This window comes from Penicillium malachiteum (genome assembly GCF_028827825.1).
Source record: "Penicillium malachiteum strain IBT 17515 chromosome Unknown utg000005l:1.0-9002435.0:326005.0-9005861.0, whole genome shotgun sequence".
In the NCBI taxonomy this organism is placed as follows: Eukaryota; Fungi; Ascomycota; class Eurotiomycetes; order Eurotiales; family Aspergillaceae; genus Penicillium; species Penicillium malachiteum.
Window position 1 is genome coordinate 4,267,178 of NW_026643099.1, and position 27,827 is coordinate 4,295,004.

A 27,827-nucleotide genomic window follows, 5' to 3' on the forward strand; every position below is an offset into this window, starting at 1 on the left:
CACTCCCTGATTGATGCATTTAAATGTCATTCCTTTAGATACGCTGATCAAGAGGGGCAGGTCATATGCAATTCTTCTCAATTACCTGCCCTTATAATGAAACTCCATACAGTCGTCCTTTTGCGGCATAGATCGGGTAAAGAACCGTCACGAATCATCAAAATACAGTCGGATGGATGGATGGATGGTTTCATTTACGCCGACCCCTCGTAAAAGCGATACGTAGCCTGCCACAATTATGTATCAATGTAAGTACAAGTATCGTAAACTACTGGTCAAACGAATTTGGAGCTTTTTTGGGGCCTGCCGTGGCCTCGTAGCCGTTGATTTAAGTGGCTGACCTCATGGAGCGCGACTCCCATGATACGTACATAAATGCTCCTATACAGTAAGATGGGAAATACGGCTATTGAAATCTTGCAGATTTCGCGAGAAAGAAAACTTTGCGGACAAGAGTCTTATCCAATTCGTCCATTCTATTTGAGTAGCCTAAATTGGGAGATTTCTTAATGTATCGTCTCCATCGTACTTGTGTAGCCTCTAATATGGGGAGATGTGACCTGCCTTCCACCCTTGCATGTGCAACCTATCCACTGCCTTAGAATATAGACTAGCACTGCCTTAGCATATAGACTAGCACTGCCTGAGCATATAGGCTAGCACTGCCTGAGCATATAGACTAGCACTGCCTACCAAAATATTGGAAAAGACTTCATGAGTGGCCACTGTATAATTTGTAACCGGGCATACTGCGGCATTGTAAGCAGTACATGGCATTGTGCCATTTTTTCAATCAACAATTTGACAAATCAATGGTCGATCATTTGTCTCATTCCCTAAGGATTTACGTAGACATCTAGCGTTAAAGATGCCAGTCCTTGCGGTATTGTTCGTACCTAATTCCACGTACCTGTCTGTAGACATGAAGAAAATTTTTGGTATTAATGGAGGTTTAGTATTGTAAGACATCTGCAAATTGTGTCATTGTAACTTAGCCAAGAGTCTCTTAGTTCATGCTCGGGCGTATGCAAATTTGTGTGTAAATAAACATAACCAACGCAGAAGACAAGGTATCTATGATTCGTTCATGTGATTGGGCCTAATGATGTTCCAACAAAATGCTATCACAGCCTAGTATCAGCATATCTTATTGCCATATTTTCTTGGGTGCCGAGCCTATATGGAGACGAAAAAGCCGCGTCAGGTCACTTGGTTCACGGCGAATTGTTGAGACTGTTGGCCAGTAGCATCTGACTCTTCAACTCCCATCGGACAGTAGCTATTAAGTAGGGAACAACAACCCTATGGCTCTTCCCATATGTCGTACTTCAAGGGAATGTACCCAGTACTGCGGAAAGTTGCCCCAATTACGTGCAGCATATGGGTGCAGTTTTCCTTTTATTTTCTTATTCTTTTTTTTGTTTTCCGTTTTTCTTTTTGTATTTATTTTTCGTTTACGGTAGAAATTATAATATATGCAGCAATGGGAGTACATTTTTGCTAGGAATTGAAAGCAACGATATTCTGCTCAAGATGTCAACAGCAATTTCCTCCAAGCACCACGTCGTTGTTCTTGGGTAAGCAATCGACACTCCATGAAGGACATAGTATATTGAATATTGATTAGCCTTCCTGACTTATGTTCTCTTCAAGTGCAGGAGTTATTGGCCTGCAAACGGCCTTGACTATTCTATCTCATGATATTCGGGTAACTCTATTGTCAGTCTCATGGCCGGGATGTCTCTCAGATCCGTACTATACCTCGATGTTTTCAGGTGCCCAGTGGCGCTCCAATCCTGATATGAATGATCGCCGCCAGCAGTCCTGGGACCGCACGACATTGCTTCACTGGCGTGACCTCCTGGCTTGTCACGCACCCAGTGAGCTCGGTCTCGAGCTACATCCCGCTGTTTTTTTCTGGGATTCACCTGTACCCGTGTATCGCCTGGAGAAATCACACTGGTGGATAACGGATCCAGACTTGATGCCAGTGAGAGACCTGGGACCGGATGATTGTGCCGCACCAGGAAATGCAGATGGAGCTGGCTTTGCCTACCAAACAATTACAGTCAACCCGGTGGTATACTGTACGTGGTTGCTACGCCAATGTGAGAGCGCCCCGGAGGGTCAATTCGAAACCCGTGTGCTGCATGTAAAAAGCTTCTCACAGGTCTTCGACGAAGTTCCCGGTACCAAAGCTGTCGTGAACTGTACAGGACTCGGGGCTGGGAAGCTTGCGGATGATGAGGCATGCTTCCCAACGCTAGGGCAGACAGTGCTGGTGAAAGGGAAAGCTCACAGAGTAGTAACCCGGAGGAACGAACAGGAAGAGCAACCATGGGAGGCACTAGTGATTCCGCGGCCGGGGGAGGAGATAACAGTGCTTGGGGGGGTGCAAGGTGAAGGGGGATTGGTGCATCCAGCCGAGTGATCGCATGACTGCGACGATATTAGAGCGATGTAAGTCTCTCGCACCGGAACTGTTGAACGAGGACGGCACCTTTGAAGTGCAGGATGTACGAGTTGGTCTTAGGCCATCGCGAAAAGGAGGCCCAAGGGTTAGCATAGAGCCTCTAGAGGGTGGAAGGTACATAGTACACAATTACGGACATAATAGCGCTGGCTTCGAAGGGTCAGTAGGGGCAGCGGAGGAGGCTACAAGCTTATTACTAGGCCTTCTCGATTGAGAAAAGTTTGACCCAGAGGAGTCTATTAACATTGTGTTTGGCTGGGAATTATACAGTTTGATTGCCAATTGAAGCAATACCATTCGTGTTCTTTTAATTCACGCCGATACAAATAACTGATTAGCTAGAGTCTGAAAACCACCTCTGACGCTGAATGCTTTGATACCCTCCTGGCGCAAGATGCTACAGGAAAGACGGGACGTTTCTCCATCATAACACAGTACCAGGACAGTATCATGCTTACAGAAGTGGCCATTAGACCTTAGTTCAGATGTCAATTTCACCAGGCTCTTAAATTGCGCTTCCAGGACTGGTACACTGTCGAAAGGGCTTTCTGTGTCTGGTTCCAATGATGAAATGGCCTTACTCAGCGAGCCGGAGATATGTGAGCGTGAGAAATCCTCGCTGCGTCTCAGATCCAGGATCTTGAAGGAGGTAGACAAGCTTCCGCATCCGTGGGAATTTTGCAAAGCATGGGATGCCACCGGCATAGTGCAAAGCTTGAACATCGTCCCTCTGTCAAGCCTAGCAGCCTCAGTCGGGGTTAGCTCCCATCGAGGATCGTACTGGCCTTGGTCTGTGTCCCTTAGGCTCGCGTTCGTGATGGCGTGAAAGTCGTCTGCACCAAGCTTCTTGAAGTAGGTGTCCATATATTGGTAGGGTAGGTCGCAGCATAAAAACACACACGCAACCTCCCCTGTCTCTGACTCCCGATAATGATTCAGTCGTCCGCTATCCTTTTGTTTCTGTATGAATTCAAGTAGACCCTTGAGGGCCATTCCGGACGATGGGCCACAAATAAGCCCTTCTCGGGACAGGACCATAGATAAACGGTATGCCTGGATCGATTCTATCTCCATGATTGAATCTGTTACATCCTTCCATCCGAATGCTATATTGTCGAGGAGATGATACGGTCGCGGGCCAGGAATTGCATCCGAGGCTTTGTTGCAGACACTAGAACCTATCATCAACAGTGTTCGAGTTTTCTTAAAACATCAATCAAAAGACATACCCTACAACAGTGACAGATGGTTTTTCCTGTTTAAGAAATGTTCCAACTCCAGTAACACAGCCTGATGAAGTGAATTGTGAGCTCCAAATTAAAACAACGGTGCTGGTGTCTTACCTGCACTACCCATACCAGTACAGAAAATATTGATCTCTGGAAGCTGTTTCAATAGCTGTGGACCTGTCCATCTCACGTGTGCATCAGGGTTCTCTTAAGCGTCAGCTGAGGCTTGAATATTGAATATTATGAGACCTCATACATTGATATTTTCATATTGCCCGGGATTGAAAATTTCTTCGTTATCCTCAGCCATTTGCCTTAACTTTTGGACTTGACCCCGTGGATCGGATATCTCGGGTTGAGCAGGCCCGCCGTAAAGCACGCTAGCCGGACACTGTTAGCCAGAGAGATCCAAGACCACGCAGAGGAAACCGTCATTATCCTTACACCTTCAAACCGAAGAACTGCAGTGTCCGCAAGCGAGATTCATCTGTCTTGTTGCTCACATACGCATATACATCTGAGCTGCTACCAAGAACCCTAGAAATGAGGGCCAAAGAAGTAACTGTAGAGCCTGAACTTGGCTCAACAATTGTCTTGGTCAGTGGCCCAGCCTTCTCCAGCATGTTCAACGCTTTGATAGATCATCAGCATCTCTTATATCATCCCCAATAGTTATTTATGTCAGAACGAACCCGGAAGAGCTTTCACGTTTTGGCACGGAAGGGCTGTCATAAGCTTTGCATATATGCGCACACCATCATTTTGGAAAGGATTGAGGTTATTAGGTAGCTCAACGAGTGGGAGTGGTGGCTGATACTCTGGGTCGAAGAACTTCTTCATGGAGTCCTGGCCTTTATAGACGTTAAGGGTACTGTGTCCCGCCATTGGTCATGTATTCCTTGCTCGATACTATTAGCAGTAGTTCGAAAAATATTCAGTTTTCCTCTTTCTTGAAGATCAAGGGCGAGGCAAGTCTGTGTTTCTTACAAAGAGCGGCTCAACATTAGTTGCTATCCATAGATATATATACCTTAACTCAGTCTGGAAAACAAGCCCTGTGGCAATAAGCAGAAACGTAAAATACATGTATCTTGTACCGATGAATAACAAAATTTATCATCGAATGATACATATGTATGCTGCCCATTGATTTCTTATTTGGTGGTGTGAAATGAACCTGATGCAGGAGCCCCTTGGAAGGTTGACCACTCTTTGTAATACACTCTGATGTTTCAATAACCTAGGTAGGTGGGCCTTGGCCATTCTTTCAAATGTTGCCTACCTTGCATTTTCCTAAAAGAGTCATCTTCTTGGCTAGAAGCGCACAGGTCTCGAAAATTACAGTAAATACTAAAAGGTCCACGTTATGAAACTATTATTCGGTAAAATGGACTAAGTCCAGGCTATTGAGCCAATCGCTCGAATGTAAACTCACACCTTCTGACAAGGATAGTATCAGGGCATAGAAGCCCCCACGTTGATATCAGCACCATGCACTGGTCGCGAGTCCTCACTCAATAGCCACACAATAGTCCGCGCCACGTCATCCGGCTGCAAAAGTGAGAATCCTTCGTCCATGTACAAATCTTTGACCTCATCTATTGTCTTCGCTTTTGGATTGAACTGTGGCAACAATGCAGTCACAGTGATCCCTGGGGAGCCGGAATGTCAGGCCTGGCTCACAGCTCATATGTATCAGGTGATTGAAAGGTTTCACTTACCTGGAGACACGTTATTTACTCGGATGCCGGATGGAAATGCGTCCTTGGCCACACATTTGGTGAAGTAAGAGCAGGCGCCTTTGGAAGTTCCATACGCATAAACATCTGGTTCATGATACATGCCCGCAATGCTTCCCACATTCACAATGCTACGATCTATCGAACTTCCACGCAGGTCGTTCATCGCCCGCACTTCAGCCCTGGTCGCGTAGAATATACCATCGAGGTTGGTACGCATGATCTTATGCCATTCTTCATTCTTCTCCAGTAAGATGGTCGGAGTTTCTCGCATGCCTCCACCCTGTGCGATGCCCGCAATATTAGCGGCTCCGTGGAGGTTACCAAAAGTGACGACGACGCTTTGAATCCATCTGTCTACTTCCGCTGAAGATGTGACATCGAGAATGGTGCAACATAGTCTAGTTGAGGGGTTTATTCTTCGGATGTCCTCTTCTAGGCAGCCAAAATGCTGGTTTGAGATATCACCCACGCATATACCGGCCGCTCCTCGACGAGCAAGTAGACTAGCAGTCGCTGCACCAATGCCAGATGCTCCACCAGTGATAGCGAAGACCCTCGACGCCACTGACGCCATTTTTTAGACAATAGTAGCTCGGGGACAGGGGAAGAGATTCAAGGTTCGAATACCGATAATATCGTGTGTAGAAAGTCTCGATCGTGGTGACCAAGCGTGTCCAAACCTTGGAATATTGACGAAAGATGTTGGAATCACAAGCTATAGACATGGAGCGGGCCTTGGTCGACGACCATTGTTACAACTCAAAACAATCGAAATCAATCGCTCATCATCGAACATCATTAGCTCTAGAGAACTACTGCGTCTCGTAAATAGTCCCCATATCCCATATTACCCTTACAGTTATACAATGTGATATAGAGTTCATATGTGACTATCGTATATGTATGTCAACTGATCTCCTGTATTGGGACCCAGACTGAGCGTGCATGTAAAATTATCAGCGTTTTGTGGCTTCCTCGCAGCATAGGGCAGCGAACTCCCCATCCCCAGCCGTTTCGTTGGAAAGTTCGCCGCGTCATCCAGCGGTATTCAAATTTGAAAATTATGAATACTAACCGTGAGGCTAATTTTAATCAGACCCACTTGTCGTCTGTGGTAGAGCTGAGGTATATAACACAAACGATGCGTAAAAGTACGCGTATAATCAATACCGGTAATTATCAACTTACTAACCACCTAGAAATTCTACTAAGCGTGCTACCTAATGAACGTATTGTGCAGAAAATGAGATAAATAACGCCTTTTACCTCCTAGGGAGCGCTGGCCAGGATTCTTGTTTTCACATAGCTGACTAGACAAAGTTCTCTGGCCCTTGAAGACGGAATTTTCTCATTTTACAACTACCGGAATTCCCACAGACCCTCTGCGACATCCCACGGTACGGCGGACAAAGCCTTCTACAAGATATAAGAAAAAAAAATCACTCAAACCAAGTCGGAGGCAGTGGCACCTAGATTTCGGCACTACACAATATAGATAGCACCTTTGCGCCCAATACCCATTCTGAAGTATCCAAAATACATAAACTTTTTTAAAAATGACTAGGACTTTTCTAATTAGGCTAAAAATGTAGAAACCAGCGGCTGGTTTTTACATTTTTATGTCACAGATTGGATAACGAATTGGGTAATGCCTGAGCCTTGTGGTACCCAACACAAAGGATATGATTCTTTTTAGAAATTTTGCTAAGGCATTAATCTGAGCTTAAGCATGCAAGGGAAGTGGATTTCATTAGTCGCAAATTTGTTTGTGACGGAAGTCTGTGTGATCACTAACTTTGGCTGAAAGGGATCTCATCCCTCAATCTGAATGTCCACTTTGCCTGGTTTGTGAAACAAAGACACCCTGTTTCCCAGAAGATCGTTCAGTTAACTTTAAGGCCTTTCCTCTACTTCGACCCCGTTAGCAGATATTTTAAACATCGAGAAGCTGTTTGTTCTCGAGATGACTATTTTAGTTCTGTGTGCTAGGGGAAAGACTGGAAGTCGCCTCTGTTCGCTTCTAGAGGCCGCCAATATTTCATTTCTGGCCGCTATGCGCTCACCATCCGTGTCTAGTAACTATCCAAACTGCCATTTTGACTGGATGGACAGCACCACATACGAAAACCCATTCTGCGTCTTTTCTGACCTAGAAATGACAGCTATATCAGCAGTCTATCTTATACATCCTCCATCTACGGATGCTATAGGCTCGCATTTAAACAATTTCATCGATGTTGCACGGTCCAATGGTGTAAAGAGATTTGTCCTTCTGAGCGCCAGCAACATCGAAAAGGGAGGGCCGGCAATGGGCAAAGCACACGAGCATTTGGCCTGTTCCCGGGAGATCGAGTATGTCGTGTTGCGACCAACATGGTTCATGCGTACGTCTCAATCTGCCCTTTGAGTGCTTTACGAGATTACCAACCTACGTCTCGCAGAGAATTTCTCCGAAGGGGAACATCTCCAGTCTATTCGCGATGATAATACTATCATCACGGCAGCTGGAGAGGGCAAAATCCCGTTCGTATCGGTCGAGGATATTGCTCGTGTTGCGTTTCATGCATTGACCGACGAAAAGGTCCACAGTGATGAATATCACATTGGAGGCCCAGAGCTTCTCTCTTACGATCAAGTAAGCGAACTTCAATTCTTTTTCAAGCCTGATATACCTGAACCAATCCCGGGTGGTACAACTCTCAAGCTGACGGTCAAAGATCGCGAGTATCCTCACAAAAGTCCTCGGCCGGAAAATCTCTCACTTAAACCTCGATGGGAGGGAATTTGCCCGGCATCTCACAGCTAAACACGGTTATTCAGCAGATCTGGCAGCTATGATTGCTTATATGGATGCGGCCGTGCAAAAAGGTTCAGAGGAGAGATTGGGTGATACTGTCCAGAAGGTTACAGGGAATTATCCGGAAGGATTCTATGATTTCGCCATGAGACAGAGACAGTGCTGGCTATAATCGGTGATGGGCCGTTTTTCTTAAGCCTTAGGCTGATAGAATGCTATCAATATCTCTATGATATTTCGAATAGGATGTACTGCTTATAAGGGAATGATCAGGAAATGCAGCTCTATTCTCTATCCTCCGTGCTGTAAAATACGGCATTCCCGCTAGATTGCTATTATCGATTCAGAGCCTTTTTTTCCAAGGATATTATTGTTTTGACCTCCACGTCACACTATTGGGTCGCCTCAGTATCTGGTCCAGGGGAACCTATTAAATATGTCTCAAACACAGGAACATAGGCTATTAGCCGTCATCAAAAATAGGCGTTGTACAGATCTATGCTAGTCCCAATACTTATTCAGTCTGTCATTCCCCGAGAACATCTCATTAGGATTCAAGGTAGGTCCACTGACGAGAGCAACACAATGATGACTGCATCATGCGGGACACGGCATGTTACAGGTAAGGGTACCGAATTCTGCCACCAAGGAAGAAGACTTTCATGATGCATTCTGCAGTTTTTTCTTTTTTAGGATGAGTAGCCTTCTGTCACAACAAACTGAGCCTGCAGACGTGATTTTGGTTCTTTTTCGCCCTTGCGCGATAGCTGATTGTTTATGACTCGGAAGATCTTACCTTTTATTTGACCTCAACTCTATGTTGTATACGAATAGCCAACTGGAAAGTTGAATCAATATGAATTTCAATGCTTCGACCTCCCCGGTATACCGGGCCATGAGCTCCTTTCTGGATTTCCCCAATGACGATCAGCGCCTTTGGTGGCAAAGCGTAGCCCCGATGTTCGCAGATATTCTACGAATTACTGGCTATGATATTCATTCACAATACCGGATCTTAGGCATCTGGAAAAGGGATGTGATTCCATTTCTCGGGGTCTACCCGAAGCCATCTCGCAAAAGGTGGCTTAGCATACTTACTCGGTATGGTACGCCTTTTGAGTTGAGTCTCAACTGCTCTCACCGACTAGTGAGATACACATTCGAGCCTATCAACGCTGCCACTGGAACTGCCACCGATCCATTCAACACTCATGCCATCTGGGACAGTTTGCAGACACTTATGCCTTTGCAGCCCAACATCGACTTGCGTTGTCTGAAACATTACAAGGCTCACTGTACGCTCAATGATGAAGAGTCCGCTTTATTAGTCGAAAATGAAATGGCTGGACCGCACATAAAAACCCAGAACAAGCTGGCCCTTGACCTTGAAGCTAGTGGTTCATTGGTAAAGGTTTATATTTATCCGTCTTTAAAGTCAGTCGCAACGGGGCGATCAATGGAAGATCTGGTTTTTGGATCCATTCATAGTCTTTGCGAGCAGACACCTGGTCTCTCGCATCCTCTAACCATTTTGGAAGACTATGTTCGCTCCCGTTCCAGTGATGGGACTGCGTCCGTGCGGTTGCTATCGTGCGATCTCATTGACCCGACAAAGTCTCGTACAAAGGTTTATCTCTTGGAGCGGATGGTTTCATTGGCCGCCATGGAAGACCTATGGACAATGGGTGGGCGGCGTCAAGATCCTTGTACACTTGCCGGATTATGTCTAATCCGTGAGCTCTGGGACTTGGTGCAGCCTCCCACCGGCCTCCTGTCTTATCCTGAAGGGTACCTCGATCTAGGCACGAGGCCGAACGAACAACTGCCACTGATGGCTAATTATACTCTTCGCCCAGACGACCGTATACCGGAGCCTCAGGTATACTTTACCACGTTCGGAATGAACGATATGTGCGTCGCGAATGGCTTGGTGACCTTCTTTAAGCGTCGGGGTTGGACGGAAATCGCAGAGTCTTACATTAACTGCCTGCGCGCATGCTAGTATGTCCCTCGCATTTCTTGCCGATAAAATGGTATTGATACCTGAATGCAGCCCTCACGAAGATCATGACGCCCTCAACCATGTTCAAGCGTATATCTCATTCTCCTATCGAAAGAAGACACCTTACATGAGTGTGTATCTTCACACTTTTGAAACAGGAGACTGGCCTATTTGTAAGTCCTTCTATCTCCTCTCTCATCTTCCTGCTTTATTCCCCAAGCGAAATACCGCAAAGTGAATTATGCAAAAAGCCCATTTCCAGTCCTGGAATATGCTAAGAGACCTCCAAGCACCCGGCGTGAGCTCCAGACCAATGCACAAGACTTTGTGCCATGAACACGAAATCACGACCTCTACAGCCAGCCAAACGGAAACATCGAAATAATGAGGTTCCAAGCAACATAAATGTGGAGACACTCCCACTCCAAATGAAATCACCCAGCGAGCGCGGTGGTCTGGGGGAAACTTAAATTCAGTATTGAGTACAGTGGCCGACTGGCCGTAAAGCTCAAGTAGGTTTTTTTGGTTTTACTCCGTATTTTTAGGCCGGGAGAAATGTTAAAATTCCGTATTACCAATACAGAGATTCATAGTTAGTTAGTTAATCAACCAAGTCGGGCTTATATAATCAACGCAGTCACTTTACAAGAATAACTATTGTAGTGGGGTACCCTGTCCCCTACTACACGTACCGTACGGGTATGATATTTCGGTATTGTTCATTCCTTACGTTATGTTATGTTGTGTTATTGTACGTACAAGATTGGCGTTCGATACTAGAAGACAATACACACCCTACGGGTAGTCCGGACACATTGTCTTTGTTGGTTGGTGTTGTTCTTTCAGTCTAGCTGGATCGACCCGTGTATCTCGAATACACTGCCTCACGGTTCCCCTCTTTACTATATAAAAGTGGGGCGAAAACAGGCCCAAAACGTAAAATACCCACTTGAGCTTTATGGCCATGGTCGGCCACCGTAGTTAGTGCTTGCCTGAAGATCTCGCTGCCTCTACTGGCCAATAATCGCTTGTGGCTTCTCTCTGGACCTTGATCCCTTTTCTGTATGCTAGCCCCTTGTATGAACCGGTCTGACTTGTAGTCTACCTGAATGCTTTGACATCGCATGGCTCAAAACTTCTGCTTCGTCCTTGCCGCCAGCCACTTGTCTGTATTCTGGAACCCTGCCCCCCTCCTTGCCAAGCATTCATCGGCGCTTCTGTCGAAGAATATTTCACGGTTCTTGAAAAGAGTATTGTAAATTCAGATGAGGAAACATGTACATAACAGCATTCTGTAAGCCACCTACACTTAAAACGGGGCATGAATTTATACGCCTTTTGTCGCTCATATACTACATTTAAGATGCATGTGCCATCCAGGAGTCATTTTTATTTGAAAATAATTGGAGTAGCGTTGCTGCTTATAATACATTCAGCCAATCATGCTGCTGTAATATACGTAGTGAAGAGAGAGGAACGCACAGTGGCAGCCATTGGTCGGGCCTATGGACGGAAGAGAAACCAACCACCAAACAAAACCAGGAAGCCGGGGGTGATGATGGCTGCAATGTGGGGATTGCAGATAGGGTTATGAATTTCAGGGTGTTCAATACATTTGGATAGATGGATAGATGGATAGATGGATTTTTGGCCCCAGACGGCAGACCCTACATTTCTGTCAAGTCCTGAACAGCATTTCGAGATAAATTTACCTCAAAGGCCAGCAAAGTTAGCAGCTCACTGCAATGCATGCTTCTCAGAATGATGACGAGGCAAACACTCTTCGAACGTCACCCGATAACATCGGCTCAATCACTGGGACTATTTTGCTTATGACTGAGATGTAACCTCATGATCGCCCCTCGTCTACTCCACAGGTCTCTCTTCGCACACAGACTCCCAATCTAGAGAAGCAGAGCCAAAAAAAGACAAGGCACACATTGCCACTCCAACGTAGAAAGTTTGCGTAATTGACCGGCTATATGCCTCAAGCACTATCCTTAGCAACCTCGGCGGCAGAATCTGTCGGAGCCGCGTGGTATACATTTCAACTATCAAGGGATCCACAGACGGAGCATCTACCCGCAGATTGTGCAGTAGGCGGTTGTGAAAGACACTCTGCGCAAGAGGCAAGGAGACGGAGTTGCAGAGCGATTGTATAACCACGAATGTCGTGATGGCCATGGTGGTATCTTCAGGTGTTACTGCCACCTGGGGTACCAGATTTGCACTCTGGGCTCCAATGCCGACGCTGGCACTTAGCACGACCTGATACCCTAGGATTGGGCCCAGTCCCGAGGAGGGGTGCAACGTGCTAAGCAAACCAGCACCAATGGCGGAACCCATAGATGATACAATGAGAAACGGTGTGTAGTATCCCACCAATGTAACGAGCACGCCTCCGACTAGTGATGACACGACATACCCCAGCTCGGTAGGCAGGCTCATGAGGCCCGACTGGGTAGCAGAGATTCCATTGACAACTTGGAACCAGATCGGCAGCTACGGAAGAGAATGGAGGTCAATCCTAACGCAGCCTTCGCGGCAGTGGAGAAACACGAACGTACGTAGTAGGTGAAGATGATCAGCGCCCCGCTGTTATAGAACGCGTACCAGAGAATGCCCAGCATATTTCGATTGCAAATGAGGCGTATCGGCAGCGTGGCTCTATCTTTAGCCCACACCTGAACTCTTAAAAATATCGTCAACAGGACAGCAGACAGAGCGAAGAGAAGAGTAATCCGCCAGTCAGTCCAGGCATATTGTGATCCTCCCCATTGGAGCGCTAGCAGCAACGTGACGATTCCGGGGATGAGGAATACCGATCCTAGCGGGTCCATGGACTGAACCTTCTCCTTTCGACTCAGATGGCTCAATGGGGGCTTATTACTTGACAGCAACAAAAAGATCGAGATGAGGGTGACGAATCCCAAAGGCAGATTGATGTAAAAGCACCATCGCCATGACACATGGTCCGTCAGAACGCCCCCGAGCCTATTGAATCCGTCAGCCCAGTATCAACCCTAAAAGGAAGAGGGGAAGGGCACAAAACTTACAGAGGCCCGCCTACACTCACCACCCCATGAATACACTGTATTAGCCCCAAATATATCGGCCGTATTCGTAAAGGAATGGTATTTGTGACAATGACAATGTCTCCAGCATTCAGACCCCCAGCCCCGATCCCTGCGATGCACCGACCCGTGATCAATACAAGAGAGGATGGGGCGAGCCCGCAGATGAGCGAGCCAATTTCAAAGATGCTTAGACTCCATAAGAACACACATTTGGCGGGGAGTATTGTGTAAAATTTCCCCCACATCATCTGTGTCGCTGTCATGGCAAACATATACGAACTGCTGTACCATCCCACATCCCACAAGGAGTGGAATTCGTCGGTGATTCGGGGGATTGCAGTGGCAAGGATAGTTCCATCCTGAGAGGTTGAGACACCGGGACATTAGCGGAGCTGACCACATTTTGCAGTACAGAATATACGACCCACCAGAGCAACGCAAAAGGTTGTCAGGCAAAGGCTGATGGTCACCAGTAGTGCCTGCCATCTTGACGGATATCGGTTCTCGTTTTCCGGCTTGGCTAAAAGGGAACAAGTCTCTGTTGAACATCCAAGCTCTTGCCCGCTTTTCACAGCCGCTGTTGTATGAGAAAGGCATGCTTCATCGGCATTAGACCCCATAGTAGAATCCAGGGAGATTTGCACTGTGCATCCGAGATGTTTATTGCCGTTGAAGGTGGCTGGCTAGCTTGGAGATGGCTTTTGGGTGAAAATTGAATCGTGTTAGGAAGAAGGGAAAGGGATTAATGAATACTATTGTCAGATGAAATAAAACAAAAAAAGAAAAAGTAAATGTGCAAGGAGTACAGTATTTTTTGATCTTCCTAGATGCGCAACTCGTGCAGCTGAGACGGGTCTGTGTATTATTGCTGGTGGAACCACCAGCTGCCGCTTTAAGAAGTCTTGGCAAGGAAGGGTAATGAGTAGGCCTATACGGAGTACTGTATTGTTAAATGCATTCAACCTTACACTCGACTTCTCCGCCCCCTGATTGGCCCCCTATGCGTGCTCCCGCCGCCCGTGGTGCGTCGTCGGGAGTCGCCCACCCCATCAAAAAATCCACCCCGTGCTAGCCCTGAGATGGCGACCCTGAGATTGTGGCACTGAAGTGCTACATTGTATGAACCAGGCAGGTGTAAAAACAGCATATTATTTTGATGATTAAGCAGTCTTATGACCAGAATTTTGCAAAAGTTGGGTCGAACTGGGTCGAGTTGGGTTTTATTGGGGCCCCAGCATTGGGTCCGGGTTGGGTCCGGGTTAGAGAAGTTCAAGTTGGGTTTTGCGGAAGTCTACATATAAACATTATAGGTAAATTCTTGAGCATTCTTAATCTCTATGCGCTAGAACGAGTATACACTATAGAACTTCGTGTTACGCGGTGCTAACTGGTCACAGTGAGTATCGCTCGTAGGATCTGTATACGTACGTCGAGGCTCGTCCTCAAGTCTCAGTCGCAACCGTACCCGTTACCGTCGTAGGGCTTTACACGGGCTCGGATCTATGGGCTAGACTCTTGTCCAGCTGTGCCAGGTAGTGCGTATAGTCAAGCTATACTTAGGATCTGCGTCAAGGGACGAGAGACTAAGGATACCCCTCCTAGTAGGATGGTTTGTCTAAAGTACTAAGTAAGTAGTGAAGCTAGAACTGGTAAATTCCAAATAAAAATGTGTAATTGAACGCAAAGGACTAAATACATGTGTGGTAATGACTGTCCTTATATATCTAGCCCTTCCTGTTTGTCCATCAGGTCCGTTCTGTTCGAACGGACAGGATCTTGTGTGTCTGATCACTGATGGTTGCATCTCACGTGATAGTTATTCGTAAGTGCCATGTTTTTATGGCGTAGAGTTGGCTTATGTGCTCGGGCGGCTGGTCCTGGCCTGCCGAGCACCGTCTCATACCCTTGTAGGGTAATTTTTATTCGATGGCCATTCACAAGTCAATGGTATTAGTGAAAATTCGAATAGTGCAGGCGCAAGGCATATTTAGCTTATAATACAGGCTGCTACTTCATATATTGTATCAAAACCACGAAACTAGTGAGATAGACATATAGTGCTATTCTCACGATTCTACCCATCCGTCAAAGTTGCCAAAAATTGATTATATATTTATGTAACTACAAACTGTTTGTTCACTCTATATCCCCCCCCTGTGTAAGCCAAAAGCCATAAATAAATCAAACCTCCTCTCAAGCCTTATTATAGTGACAGCAGATGACACGAAAAAAAAGGATTGCGATTGGAGGCATCACTAGCAAGTATGTATTAGCAGTTATTAAGCTAGCTTAAGCTTCTAAGGAGAATTGGAAGAATGAGTCTATTCATCCGCTAAAAGCTTGAAAAGCATCAATATAATCTTATTATAGCCTCGTAAGCGAGTAGCTTCGAGTGCATTTCCGTGATTCCTACCCTAGGCGTTAAAATCAGCTCGCTTCTTGAGTAGTATATATACCATCTTATCGTGGCATCTAGAATAAGTAGCTTAGAGCACATTTCCGTAAAGCCTACTCTGGGCATTAATCTTGTTTGCAGACATTTTCATGCTCCATGCGCGCAGAAAATTGCTCGCAAGCCGCCATTTATGAAGGCACGAAAACATGGTGGGGATTGAAATCTCTAGGCGGCAGTTTTTGATTCATTTCCTGCGGTCAATAAACAAGCATGATCCCCACTATTAACGTGTAAAATCTAGCCCTTAACGAATATCTTCTTTCTTCAGTAGGATTCGACAGCAAAATTTTCATTGAGATCTTATAGCGGCGTAAACATCGATAGGCAGTGGATCTAGATATACTTAGACCAGTTTCGGTAATCAAGGCTAGTACCCAGCTTATTTAAGGAAACCTACAATATATTTAATAGATATACCGTATAGTTCAGTTATTGATAGAGGGGTAACAGCCTAAGCAAGGGTGCAATTTTAGGTTATCATTATTCTCAAAGCATTCCATCGTTCGATATACCATTGTGCGGCTGATACGAAGATCACGCGCTATGTGAGCAGGTTTTCGGCCTAATTTAATCGCTGTAACAATAGCTGATAGGACCTCGGTCGATAGCTCCGCATTTCGCGGTCGATTTCCACTAATCATGGTGCCAAAAGCTCTCATTTTGGCGGTGTTATGATTTTTCGAAGTTGGGTGGTTGGAAAATTAAAGTTCTACGGAAAAGTGTACCCAAACTTATGAACAGGTATGTAACCCAACATGAGAGCACGTCAAACACAACGAGCGCAAGTCAGGTGAGACATAAAAACAACACCGGCCCTGGACGTGAGTTTGCTGAAATCGGTAGATCATGGTAAGTTAGAGGGAGCGGCTCGTTATTTTTGATGATTGGCTGCGGCCACAAAAACCCTCCGAGGAGGTTTTCTTTGTCCTACCACCAACAATCCAAAGCTGGTCATCATCGCCAACACCAGGCCAAGTGTGTCGTGATCTCAGACCGGATCGTTTCGCAATTGATCTCTCGTATCTCTATTCGCGACGACCAGGAAACCGAATATGCTCAAGGCGGCAGTGAAGCGCTCTGCCTGCGACCAGTGCAGAGCGAAGCGGGTACGGTGCCTCCGCGCCGAAAACAGCACAGCGCCGTGCGCCCGCTGCGACCACATCGGCGCGCGGTGCGTGACAGGCGCCCCGGGCTACCCCGGAAGACCGCCCAAACAGCGGACCGTCGATGGCCGCCCCGCCGCGGCGAACCCTGCCGGTGTCTCCTCTACCGGCGGTGCGGGGCGGCGGCATCGCACGTCGACATCTTTGCGAGAGGTGAACCATGTCGAGATCCATGCCCCTGCCATGGCAGGTGAGCCCGCACCGGCCGCCGGCGCGCCTACAAAAGCGCCGCGGTACAGGGCAGACATGCGCACGTCCTGGGACAGGTGGCTCGACGGCATCGCAGCGTCGGACCTTGCGGGTTCCAAGCCCGTCCAGTCGAATCCGCCGGGAAACCTATTAGCTCATGACGGACCACAGCCAGATTTCTGGGGAGCGTCAGGCGACAGCGCCGCCTTCTTCGGTTCTCCTTCGATTGAGCAAAGCTTTGCTGCGCCGGGCAAGGATATCCTCGCCCTGGTGGATGTGGATCAACTCAGCGGTCTATCACAGCTCCGGGGGCTATTCAGTGCAGATGACGAGATCGACGCGATGCTCGACATGGGCCGGGACTCTCAGTAGCAGCGTGCTAGATATGGATCTTGGCCCGCTCCTTGATCCGTGCGAGAGCGCGGTCCTTCCCCAGAGTCCTCTACCAAAATGCATCAGTCCAGCAAGCTCGCTGATGCGGTTCCGAGAGGAGATAGACCAGCGCATCGCCGCGGTCGACACATACTACTCGGACCCAGTTAAAGTCGTGCAGGGCTGCAAAGAGGAGGGCGCGGGCGCGGAGCAGGCCGAGAATCCAGCTGCGTTACTCCTTACGTGCAGCACAAAGTTCATCGACATCATCCAGAGCTTGACGCCGGCGGCGGGCCAAACGCATACGCGGAGTGAGGATGCGCTCAGCACGGAGGTTGTGCTCCTGGCTCTGTCGAGCTACCTTGCATTGATGAGACTCTTCGACTCGCTTTTCCACACCATCTATGAATTCATTTGCGACTTGCCGCCGGCCTCGTTCAAGTCCGTCAAAGTCAAGTCGGTGCTCCGAATCGGCGGCATCTCCACGCTTCAGGACATGCCGCTAAAGACGTATGCCACAGGCATCCTCGATGCCATCCAGGGCCAGGTGCGGACCCTGGAGCGCTGCATGGGGATTCCAACCGAACACTGTCTCTCGGGCGAGGCGGCTGCCTCGGCCACCCCGGGGATGCTCTCCCGTTCAGATCGAACACGGTTGTTTTGGGCTGGGATGGAACAGGAGGATGTCAAGTCACGACGGGGTGGCAAGTCGTACGTAGAGTCGATACGAGCCAGTATCAAGGACTCGATGAGATTTCTCGATGACTAGGTAGAACCGCAGAATCTTAAAAAGGCATCTATGACAACACACTATGCAATGTACCAATTTAAGGTTTAGGATTCCCAAGGTACCGGGGAAGTGAATGTCGTCTCATCGTGATAGTCTTTCCAGTATTGTAATTCATCATAGTGTTTTTGGAACACGGGTATAGTGTTCATTGTGTCTTTTTAACAGTGTCATGAAAAGGCAGTGTAAGAACTCGACTGTGTCTGACAGAGATTCAAGCCGAGGTCAACAAATTTAGATAGGTGCAATGTACTAAGAAGCAAGAGAGAAGCTTCCCATTAAATAAAACTTGATAATAACCAGTCCCGCCCCCATTATCTAATACTGTATGTCCGCCGGTTCGACGTTAGTAAAACAAACATGTTCTGAGCGGTACTACGACGCGGCCGGTGATTCCGTGCCTTTAGCCTCCTCCTCGGTAGGCTTGTCCACCTTCTCCGTCATGCCGAACTCGGTGTCGTTCTCCTTCCGGAGCGCCACCTGCTTCATGATAGCAGCAGTGATGACACCCACCCCACCAAAGGCTATGGCGACCTGCCACGACCGCTGGAGCGCGCTGGCCTGCACGGCGATGACCTCGGCGCGCGTCTGCGCCGAGAGCGAGTCGAGATGATGGGGGTCGGCCGCCGCGTACGCGCCGCCGGCCATGAATTGCGCGGCGACGGCCGGGTCGCTGGCGATGGCGCCGGCGCCGGCGAGCTGCGACGCGCGGTTCGAGTAGATGGTGCCCGCGACGGCGACGCCGCACATGACGCCGAAGCTGCGCATGAACGCCCACGTGCTCGTCGCCAGCGCCGTGTCCCTGTCCGTCAGCGGGGCCAGGAGGGCCGGGAGCAGAGCCGCCAGCGACAGGCCGGCGCCAAAGGACTCGACGACCTGGAAGCCGACCCAGGCGCCCGTGCTCGAGTTCTCGTCGAGGATGGAGAAGAGGCCGAAGCCGACGACGATGAAGGCGAACGAGGCGAAGAGGATGGGCTTGTAGAGGCCGAATTTTGTGAGCAGGCCGCCGCCCATGCTGGCGGCGGGCAGGAGGGCGAGGATGGTGGGCAGGAGCATGATGCCGGAGCGGTAGGCGCTCGCGGCGAGGACGCCCTGGAAGTAGACCGGGAGGAAGAAGTAGGCCCACATAGTGATCATGCCATGGAGGAAAGTGAGGAGGAAGACTAGGGCAGTGACGGAATGGCTAAAGAGGTGGATGGGCATGATGGGGTTGGGCACGAGGCGGGCATTGGTTTGGAGCCAAATGAAGCCTCCCATCGCGGCCAGGCCGACGATGAGCGGCACGAGGACCTGGTAGGCAGACCACGGGTATTTGCTTCCGGCCCAGCTGAGGGCGATGAGCACCGGGGTAGTGCCGCCGATGAACACGGCGTTGCCTAGCCAGTCGAGTTTTGAGAGCTTGGTGGCCAACGTAGAGGACTTGTCGTACTTGACGTGAAAGAAGAGATATAGCAACACCAGCGAAGCACCGCCTATGGGCAAGCCCATGTAGAAAGCCCAGCGCCATGTGCTGTAGCTGACGAGGAGTCCACCAAAGAGAGGGCCGAGGGCGGCTCCCAGACCAACCATGCCGAGCACCATGCCCAAGTAGGTGCCTCTCTCGCGCAGCGGTACCAGGTCGCAGATGATCATCTCGCAGAGGACGCCGATGCCCGAGCCTCCAATGCCTTGAACCGCTCGGCCACCGATCATGGAGACCATGTTCTTGGCTCTGTGCATTTGCGCGTCTCCTCAGCAGAGACTCTAAGAGGTAGACATGGAAGGAACTATGGGAAAGCAGACAACTTACCCGCCAGATACACCGCTCCCGAGCATGAAGAGGGCCACTGATATGATCATGGGCCACCGGCGACCAAACACGTTTGCGAGCTGGCCAAACATGGGCAAAAGAGAAGTCCTGTATATGAATTAATTCCCGGAGCTGGTTGCATAAAGGGGACTGGAGGCTTACATAGCCAAGAAATAGGCGTTAGAGATCCAGATATAGTTTTCGCCTCCGGCCAAATCGGCCACGATGGATGGCATGACGGTTGAAGTGATTGTTGCCTCTAAAGACGTGAGGAGGCTGGTGAGGGCGAGAACAAACAAGATGGTGAAGAATCTCGGCCCCTTCTCGAATACTGGCAGGCTTTTCTTTTCCGTGGTCGCATCCTGGACGGCATCGAACCAAGAGGTCTCTTTAGACTTCGGAGTCGAAGCAGCCGCATCTTTCTGTGTTATCGTGGTGTCTGACATGATTACTAGTAGCCGTGGTAGGTGCTGCGAGTATTGTGGGGTGATAGAAAAACCGTGGGGGTGAAGTGGGATTCAAGCAAAAGCAAGAGAAGGCGCGAGCAGCTACCATGGGGTGCTTGTCGCAAGGAAAAGTCCATTGCAGGTAGTTTAGTCGATTTCTTGCAGAAAATCGGTATTTTTAAGGCCAAACGAAATTCCTGGTACTGAGGCACAGCCACAGCTGACTGTATGTTCTTTGTATGTGACCGCCGCGGAGGGTAGGAGGGTTTTGTTTCCCTCCTCGCAGGGTTTTGGTTTCTATCGCACGTGCAGCTGAGGTCTCTCTCTCTCTGTTAGCATAAGCTGGACATACACTTTCTAGGTCGTGTTACAAGTTCTTACCCATAAGCTCCTTAATCGTCTCACTGCGTAGGTTAGTACACTCCACAAATCAATTCCGATACTCAATCGAATGGGAGATCCAATCCGGCTTGTAGAAGAGACAGACGAACTTCATTACAGTATTTCAGCCTTCGACCGATGGCGCCGTCCGTCGCCGCCACAGGCGCGTCGCCTGCACCGTCAGAGGGCACCCAAACAGGGCACCCAAACACCGCCCGGCGCACGACAGGAAACTCCTTGGCGTAAGATGCAGAATCTTAGGCGGTGAGAAGGTCGCTATTACAAGCCAACATTCCCGCCGGATAATAAGTACATTGCAACTGCTGACGACCTGAATAAAATCCTACTTCTTGAGAGAAAGACCGGTGTCATCTATCACCATTTGGAAGGCCAAACAAAGGTAATTAAAAATATCACCTCCTCCTCGAATAGCCGATTGTTGGCATCCTGTGGATATGACAACACGGTTCGTTTATGGGGTATTGAGCCTGGGGTGCCAGCCACCAACCTCATCTCAGACCACCACGCCCGTTTTATTGCAAGTGTTGAGTTTTCACCAGACTGCTCTCTTGTTGCGACGGGAGGAGAGGATTCCAAGGCCAAGGTCTGGGATGCAGCAACTGGTCAACTTGTTAGAACGACGGAAGAAATGCCCTACTGGATTGGCAAAGCGAGAATCACTCCGAATAGCGAACTATTGGCATTGGGCTGTGATGATGGGAGCGTATCGCTACTGAAAATTCAAACTGGATATTCAATTGTGGCACTGGATGCAAAAAAACATCATGATGGTTCCGACTCGCCCATCCAGGATATTCAGTTCTCCCATAGCGGCAGGCTTGTCGTCGCAAGCTCAAATGAAAATAGAGGGAAAGGTATGGAGCACAGAGACTAGGCATCAACTGCCAGTCAATCTTGGCTGCAAAGATTACAAAGATTAGAGTGGGGAGGAACTTCGACAGTCCCTGGAATTCTGGGAGCAGGATTTAGACTCGGAGATGGGAAAACCTCAAGCTAAAACCCCAGACGACAGTCCTCAACCTGCTCCGTTCATACGCCGCCCCAAAAAAAATAGAACCCGAGGGATGATACATACAACCCGACCAGGGTTGACCCAAGGGGTCGATTGTAATCCCTCCCCTGAACATGTCTCTGCTCTTTGCCAGCGGATGCTTCGGCTTTACACTGCACATCTCTCCGATTGATATCCGGATAAGCGGGAGTTGTGGTATTCTCCAGAGATTCGACGCAAAGTCTTATCTTCTTAGATGTAGGCTCCACTTCGAACTCAATCGCTTTGAGTTCTTCATCTTTACGTTCAGTGGAAAAGCCAACAACTTGGGAATCCTCGGGAATGGAGATCTTTGCTGTAATTCCCTCAAACTTTCCTATCTTTGAGACCTTGCCCGAGGGATATATGAAAGCAATCCCCATTATTGCTTCGTTTTGCATGGAAGCTTCGACTGCAGTGACTGTCTCTAAAGACGGAGACTGAGCTGAATTTAGGGTGCTGAGGTAGAGCTTCTGCGTTTGATCCCAGGGAGCTGTGAGTTCTGGGACCATGATCATCTGGTGGTTTGTGTGGCTTCTTGAAGTGATTGATCTCAGCCAATCAGCACGCATGCTAAAGATCCATGACATGGCTACCATTTCCTCCCCAAAATCACATTGGGACTGATACATGGATGTTTTCTGGGGTGCTAATTCATCCTGCGAGGCGCGGAATGTCATAGTTCAAGATTGGCTTGTCTCAATATGTATAGCAGCAATCTGGCATATCTCGTGCGTAGGAATCGAGCTAAAAATCCAATAGGCTTGAGCGTGACCGTTAGAGATTGCAAATTCTCGCCCGTCGAGAGCTCCAGAGCGCCATCAATTTCGTGTATCCATTGATCTAGCACATCTGGAGCTTGATTGTGGAAGTATTCAAACTTTAGCCCGGAGATAACGTCAGAAGATCGACCTCGCCCTGAGGTCCCAACCGAGGCTCTGATTCTTCGAACATTGGTGAGCGATACATATGTCTGGTAATCGTCCAATCTGCCACAGTCAATAAGCCGTTCGAATTCCTTATCATATCGAAGCTGGTCATCGGGAACATGGTGATTTCGAATTTTTTGACAATGGTCAGCTACAGGTGGTGTGAAACCATCCTCGCATAGTTGGGATCGAACACCAATTCCAGCAATACCACCAAAATGACCTTGATAAGGATGTTTGAGACATGTTGAGCTACCCGAGACATCCCTTTCTATTGCAACAAGGCCGGTGATACAGCAACCTGGTGGAGGGGCTGATAATGCTTTCACAGGTTCGTCGAGTTTGAGTTGAAGGGGGAAAAAGCTAGCAACCCTGGCATGATTTGTTGAGACCTGGAAGGACAATCAGTATTGTGTAACGGAGAACTAGGAGATATATGATATTAACCTTTTAACCAAGGAGGGATATACTTGAGTCGTACATTGAGTTTTGCGCCTCAATAATACCCACTTGATTGATCCGCTCTCCAGCCTTGCCATTCACAAAAAATGAGATCTCGCAACCGGTCCTTGAGCCGAACAGAATTGACCTTCCGTCGGAAAAGAATGTGTCAATTCCAATCAATGGATTCGGTGAATAATTCATGTAACATGTGAGTCTCGTTAATCCACTAAGGTATGAAACTTTCGGGCCACCGAAATCGATATTCATCAACGGTTCAAAAGTCCTTGATGGTGCAACAGGGACAATGCTGGTCATATTCAAGTTTGGGTCACTTGGAATAGATGGTGTCCACATCAATGAATGTGTGCATTGTGCACCAGCAGTTCTATCAATTGTCGGAATTCCAAGCCCTAACGAAACGACTTTATATTGATCAAAACCAGCGATCAGGTAGGGCAACTGTGAGTCCTGGGGAATAACAAAACTCCCAAATGCCATACCTGTGTATTCGGTATTACCAAGCCAATCTGTTGAGCTTGAGTCTTGAAATTTAAATTTGATTCCGACAAGGCCCTCTGCACGGAATGCCACAGATATGGTTTTCAGATCAGATGTACATGAGATCTGCTCTCCCGAAGCTGGGATGTGGTATCCAAGACCATGACCGGTATTGTACTTTGTTCCTGGGGAAATGTTTATTTCCAAGATGAATCCTGGGGGAGAGAAGCTAGTGACTGTGTCCGGTAATGAAATTCACGACAACCTTCCCGCAGGGGACCTTTAGTGCAGGTTTGCATTTGTCCCGAGAATCGAGCAATAACCTTCAGAGATAGGCAGTCCATTTTTGCAGTACGGTCATCCATAAAACGAAACAAGCGTTCTTCGTCTGGTCGTGCTTCATCTGGCTCTGGCGATACTGCAGAGCCATAAGGCCCAGTCCCAAAGGAAGCCGCACAGTCCCAGAGGACTGCGATCGGTTCCAGCAGACCACGAATTCTCTTTCGATTCATCATAGAACGATCCCCATCACGTAGAGTGTGAACTACTCTAAAGAAGATTGCCGTCCAGTTCCGGTCCCTGGAGAGGCTTGAGTTTAAGAAGTCTGGGAAAAGAAAGTCTGCCTCTTGACCGAGGCAAAATCGACTCCGGCAGTATGACTGCGGGAGGTGCTTGACAGAGCAAAGTAAAGCAAGCCTCCGACAAACGAGTCGCAATTTCAATGATTCATTGAAAGGTAAGCTGGATATTATTTCGAGCATCAGCTCGGCAGAGAGTCCACCACCGAGATATGAGGTCGTTCTTCCCAGCCCGGTACAAAACTGGTGATTTTTGCCCTGCTGCAAGCTAAAGCAGACTTCTCTTTCCCTTGAAATTGCATTAGAAGACCGCTTATATTCTTTGCTAGAGGTATTGTTGCCCTTGGTCTGTTTTTTTTGTCCAGAGCTGTTTGTGAAGGTAGATGAGGCGCTTTCTAGCGACTCCACATGTAGGACCTTCCCAGAGTCAGCGAAGAAATGTGAGTTGAAGTCCAAGGCCAGTGGCCCAGATGGTTTATGCATTTGTGTGGCGCCATCATAATCGTGCCCGAACTGAAAAATAGATCCTTGAATGCATGGTGTACAATTTAGTTGATTGAAGAGACAGCCAGCAATTGCGATTTCCGTTTCACCATCGATCAGAGTGCTCTGTCCAAGACTGATTCTACAGAGAAGGAGGAAGGAGGCGCCAGCAAGAGTCATGAAAATCGAAGCACCAAGGGCCTGGCGAGGCGTCTTAAATTCTCCATTGCTCTAAGTCCTCGACCGATTTGCCGAAGTAGGATGAATTTTTTTCGTGTCGCGCATGTAGTCTATTGCGACGTTGGACAATCCCCACTCCGTTTAGTGATATAGCCCCCCCCCCCCCCCCCGATGAACTGCGTACAGCTGATTTCTTTCTCGGGGACTTCGGAATAGCGACAAAGTTGAATGATCTTACTTTCCCAGTTCTACCTTCCCATTATCTGTCTATTGCTCACCAGACCGCTTGCATGAGCAACGCCCAAGTTTTGGATGTGATATTTGGAGCTATATGATTCTCTTTTCTCACTTTATCTCGACTTCCCTCTTTTCCATCCTAGACCTGATGGAAGAATTATCGCCGACTTTTTTGAAGTTTTGGGCCCACTGCCTGAAAGCTGGAAGGGGTTCTGGAAATCTCGGGGATGTCAGGATTCATGGTATGAACAAGGTGAAGGGCTCAACCCAGTCCAAACTGGGGAACTCAAAGAAAGAATTGCCAGTCGCCGCCCTGATGTTGATCAGGAGGAGAGAGATCTTGTTGCAACTATCATGCAGAAATTATTCGTCTACTCCCCAGAGAGACGTCTAAGTGCGACAGAGCTTCTAGAGGATAGTGATTTTAGAGCTTTGATGGATAAATACGGCTGTTGAAGGGGACATCTGGAGTTGGACCCAGGACCTCTATACAAGATTGCGAAGTTAAGTGAAAGAGTGTTCATATGATATAATAGCTTCTTTTCGTACCTGAATACCCTCTACATACGCGCCCAGGCCCCGTCCGTCCTGACTAGACCCACTTGACCACGGCGGCGCGCCATGATCTTATTCGGTAGACACAAGACTGACTAGTCCGTTTAGTGAATTTAGTGAATTTAGTGAGTTTCAATTTTATCTATAGCCAATGACTGCCAGCGCACTTTGCAACCTTGCAAGGCTATATTTAGTCTCACCAATCTATTGCAACCAGTTGACCGTCGAGAACAAAAGTCCCGATGACGCTTCCCGATGTTCCTCTTCAATTAAGGACCTATCCACAGCCGCCGAAAACGATGCAGTAGGAGACCGACAAATTTTCATTCCATCAAAATATGGCGCAGAAGCTGTCGGCTATGCATGATGCAAAAGAATCTCGATAGGTATTGGTATCCCGATGTCCCTCGCTGTTTCAATGTTGTGTTTTTTTCTATTTTGAAGTTTTGCATAGCTACACTAGACCAAGAGCTGCGCCACGCATCGTGGCAGAGCAGCACATCATGGATTTATCCTGGGTGGCTCCCATATTTCAACATATTAAAAGAACTCATTCTCCTAGAGAAGGAAAATTCAAAAGAATATTGGAAGCCCTGCAAAATAATATATTGCGATCACATATTATATTTACTTTTTTCCCAAAAATTCATCATGCCTCCTCAAAACTTCAACTCCTATGTCGCAAGTCCGTCTCCTGTCTCTCTTTGTGAGATTATCAAGCTTGAACCAGATAAAGAGCCATGGTGTGCCGGTTATGCTCCTTCACAGGGTCGTCGCTGTCATGCTCGCACAAATGCACGCGGTCGCAGCTCTGCAATGATGCTCCTTAACGAGGGTACCAAAGATCTTCGAGCCGGTCGCAATATCGACGAACTACTGGAGGATCTAGCTCTTCATGTTTTATGCACAAGGTTCCATCAAAGTCAGGCATCAAGTCTTGCAAATCGTTGGAAACAGCAAGTCCGTACATACCTTAACTCGCAGCTTGCCACTGCACAACCTGTAAGGTTAGAGAAGCATTCACTACGGGGAACCTTCCTGCAGAGCACCGAGGAGAATATGGAGAGGCTGTCCAGTTTCCACCAAAGAAGTTTTGGTTTTCCCCGCGTCGAGGTTGCTTCTCATTCCGCATCGAATATTGTGAACCCTACAGTCCACCTGAATAGTGGAAATGCGCGAGAAAGTATTATTTCCAGTACTGGAAGAAACGTATCGAGCAGAATTACTCCTTCGGCGAATTTTGAACCTGCAACAGTGAGGAGACACTCATCAATATCTACCAATCAGGCAGGAATCAGTGTACCTCGACCAACCCGGCCTCAAGTCAGTCGTCAAACAAGGGCAGTCTCTGTTCCTACAACTGTGGTCCATGTTTCTAGCACCACTGAAGAGCGTGAAAGTCAGAATGAGACCTCTCGGGTCAAGCGCCGTGAGATTGGGGGAGAATGTGGTATCTGTTTGTGTGATTTGAAAATTTCTCAAGGAGCCCTGGAAAGGGATGAGCACGAGAGCGAGTCCACTCTCCACCAGAACCACGATGATGAGTTGGTCTGGTGCAAAGCAACTTGTGGTGTCAACTTTCACAAGCAATGCATTGACCAATGGCTACCCACAGCCCATGCTCCTACTTGTCCGACATGTAGGAGTGATTGGAAACATTGAATGGGTGCCTGTCAGTGGGGTAGCCCCATTTCTTTCATGACACATATTTGATCTCACGAATATCCATAATACTGCTCAGTCGAACTTGAATTACAAGGGAGTTTTTCGTGTCCTTTGGATACACTTCGTCATATTATTAAAATCTTGGAAGGACGTAACCGGGTAGTAATGTAATCTGTAAACACAATAAATATTCACCTCGAATGACCTCTACATTTTAATAAAACCTAATTTTCATAAAAAATTTGGCGGCTTTTTTTCAAATGCGTCGATCATCCCGTTATAAAGGGCTGACGTGCCATGTGCTG

General features: G+C 48.0%; 13 protein-coding genes across 13 annotated transcripts; 7 read left to right on the plus strand and 6 right to left on the minus strand.

The window, feature by feature from the left end:
* Positions 1-1,533: 1,533 nt before the first annotated feature.
* On the plus strand, positions 1,534-2,431 carry N7483_011587 (FAD-dependent oxidoreductase; the record flags this gene model as incomplete). The annotated part of the gene is made up of 2 exons (XM_057095014.1): positions 1,534-1,577; positions 1,654-2,431. 2 exons carry the CDS (start codon positions 1,534-1,536, stop codon positions 2,429-2,431), a joined length of 822 nt encoding a protein of 273 aa, XP_056940985.1.
* Positions 2,432-2,785: 354 nt separating this feature from the next.
* On the minus strand, positions 2,786-4,587 carry N7483_011588 (cysteine synthase-like protein B; the record flags this gene model as incomplete). The annotated part of the gene is made up of 6 exons (XM_057095015.1): positions 2,786-3,644; positions 3,703-3,763; positions 3,817-3,907; positions 3,959-4,082; positions 4,147-4,333; positions 4,395-4,587. The coding sequence occupies 6 exons, from the start codon at positions 4,585-4,587 to the stop codon at positions 2,786-2,788; spliced, it is 1,515 nt and encodes a 504-aa protein (XP_056940986.1).
* Positions 4,588-5,157: 570 nt separating this feature from the next.
* On the minus strand, positions 5,158-6,018 carry fgaDH (chanoclavine-I dehydrogenase easD; the record flags this gene model as incomplete). Its single annotated transcript, XM_057095016.1, has 2 exons — positions 5,158-5,354; positions 5,424-6,018. 2 exons carry the CDS (start codon positions 6,016-6,018, stop codon positions 5,158-5,160), a joined length of 792 nt encoding a protein of 263 aa, XP_056940987.1.
* A 1,389-nt stretch (positions 6,019-7,407) lies between these two features.
* Positions 7,408-8,250, plus strand: fgaFS (festuclavine dehydrogenase easG; the record flags this gene model as incomplete). The annotated part of the gene is made up of 2 exons (XM_057095017.1): positions 7,408-7,828; positions 7,886-8,250. 2 exons carry the CDS (start codon positions 7,408-7,410, stop codon positions 8,248-8,250), a joined length of 786 nt encoding a protein of 261 aa, XP_056940988.1.
* An 847-nt stretch (positions 8,251-9,097) lies between these two features.
* dmaW (tryptophan dimethylallyltransferase fgaPT2) lies at positions 9,098-10,579 on the plus strand (the record flags this gene model as incomplete). Its single annotated transcript, XM_057095018.1, has 3 exons — positions 9,098-10,242; positions 10,295-10,416; positions 10,506-10,579. The coding sequence occupies 3 exons, from the start codon at positions 9,098-9,100 to the stop codon at positions 10,577-10,579; spliced, it is 1,341 nt and encodes a 446-aa protein (XP_056940989.1).
* A 1,530-nt stretch (positions 10,580-12,109) lies between these two features.
* Positions 12,110-14,370, minus strand: N7483_011592 (MDR family MFS transporter; the record flags this gene model as incomplete). The annotated part of the gene is made up of 5 exons (XM_057095019.1): positions 12,110-12,745; positions 12,811-13,237; positions 13,300-13,679; positions 13,749-13,963; positions 14,289-14,370. The coding sequence occupies 5 exons, from the start codon at positions 14,368-14,370 to the stop codon at positions 12,110-12,112; spliced, it is 1,740 nt and encodes a 579-aa protein (XP_056940990.1).
* A 2,457-nt stretch (positions 14,371-16,827) lies between these two features.
* N7483_011593 (Zn(II)2Cys6 transcription factor domain-containing protein) lies at positions 16,828-17,499 on the plus strand (the record flags this gene model as incomplete). The annotated part of the gene is made up of 1 exon (XM_057095020.1): positions 16,828-17,499. One exon carries the CDS (start codon positions 16,828-16,830, stop codon positions 17,497-17,499), a length of 672 nt encoding a protein of 223 aa, XP_056940991.1.
* Positions 17,500-17,512: 13 nt separating this feature from the next.
* On the plus strand, positions 17,513-18,268 carry N7483_011594 (uncharacterized protein; the record flags this gene model as incomplete). The annotated part of the gene is made up of 1 exon (XM_057095021.1): positions 17,513-18,268. The coding sequence occupies one exon, from the start codon at positions 17,513-17,515 to the stop codon at positions 18,266-18,268; it is 756 nt and encodes a 251-aa protein (XP_056940992.1).
* A 393-nt stretch (positions 18,269-18,661) lies between these two features.
* On the minus strand, positions 18,662-20,521 carry N7483_011595 (uncharacterized protein; the record flags this gene model as incomplete). Its single annotated transcript, XM_057095022.1, has 3 exons — positions 18,662-19,997; positions 20,076-20,183; positions 20,238-20,521. The coding sequence occupies 3 exons, from the start codon at positions 20,519-20,521 to the stop codon at positions 18,662-18,664; spliced, it is 1,728 nt and encodes a 575-aa protein (XP_056940993.1).
* A 451-nt stretch (positions 20,522-20,972) lies between these two features.
* Positions 20,973-21,797, plus strand: N7483_011596 (WD40 repeat domain-containing protein; the record flags this gene model as incomplete). The annotated part of the gene is made up of 2 exons (XM_057095023.1): positions 20,973-21,144; positions 21,175-21,797. The coding sequence occupies 2 exons, from the start codon at positions 20,973-20,975 to the stop codon at positions 21,795-21,797; spliced, it is 795 nt and encodes a 264-aa protein (XP_056940994.1).
* A 155-nt stretch (positions 21,798-21,952) lies between these two features.
* N7483_011597 (uncharacterized protein) lies at positions 21,953-22,465 on the minus strand (the record flags this gene model as incomplete). Its single annotated transcript, XM_057095024.1, has 1 exon — positions 21,953-22,465. One exon carries the CDS (start codon positions 22,463-22,465, stop codon positions 21,953-21,955), a length of 513 nt encoding a protein of 170 aa, XP_056940995.1.
* A 1,556-nt stretch (positions 22,466-24,021) lies between these two features.
* Positions 24,022-25,925, minus strand: N7483_011598 (uncharacterized protein; the record flags this gene model as incomplete). Its single annotated transcript, XM_057095025.1, has 2 exons — positions 24,022-25,106; positions 25,871-25,925. 2 exons carry the CDS (start codon positions 25,923-25,925, stop codon positions 24,022-24,024), a joined length of 1,140 nt encoding a protein of 379 aa, XP_056940996.1.
* Positions 25,926-26,508: 583 nt separating this feature from the next.
* N7483_011599 (uncharacterized protein) lies at positions 26,509-27,519 on the plus strand (the record flags this gene model as incomplete). Its single annotated transcript, XM_057095026.1, has 1 exon — positions 26,509-27,519. The coding sequence occupies one exon, from the start codon at positions 26,509-26,511 to the stop codon at positions 27,517-27,519; it is 1,011 nt and encodes a 336-aa protein (XP_056940997.1).
* Between the last annotated feature and the right edge of the window lie 308 nt (positions 27,520-27,827).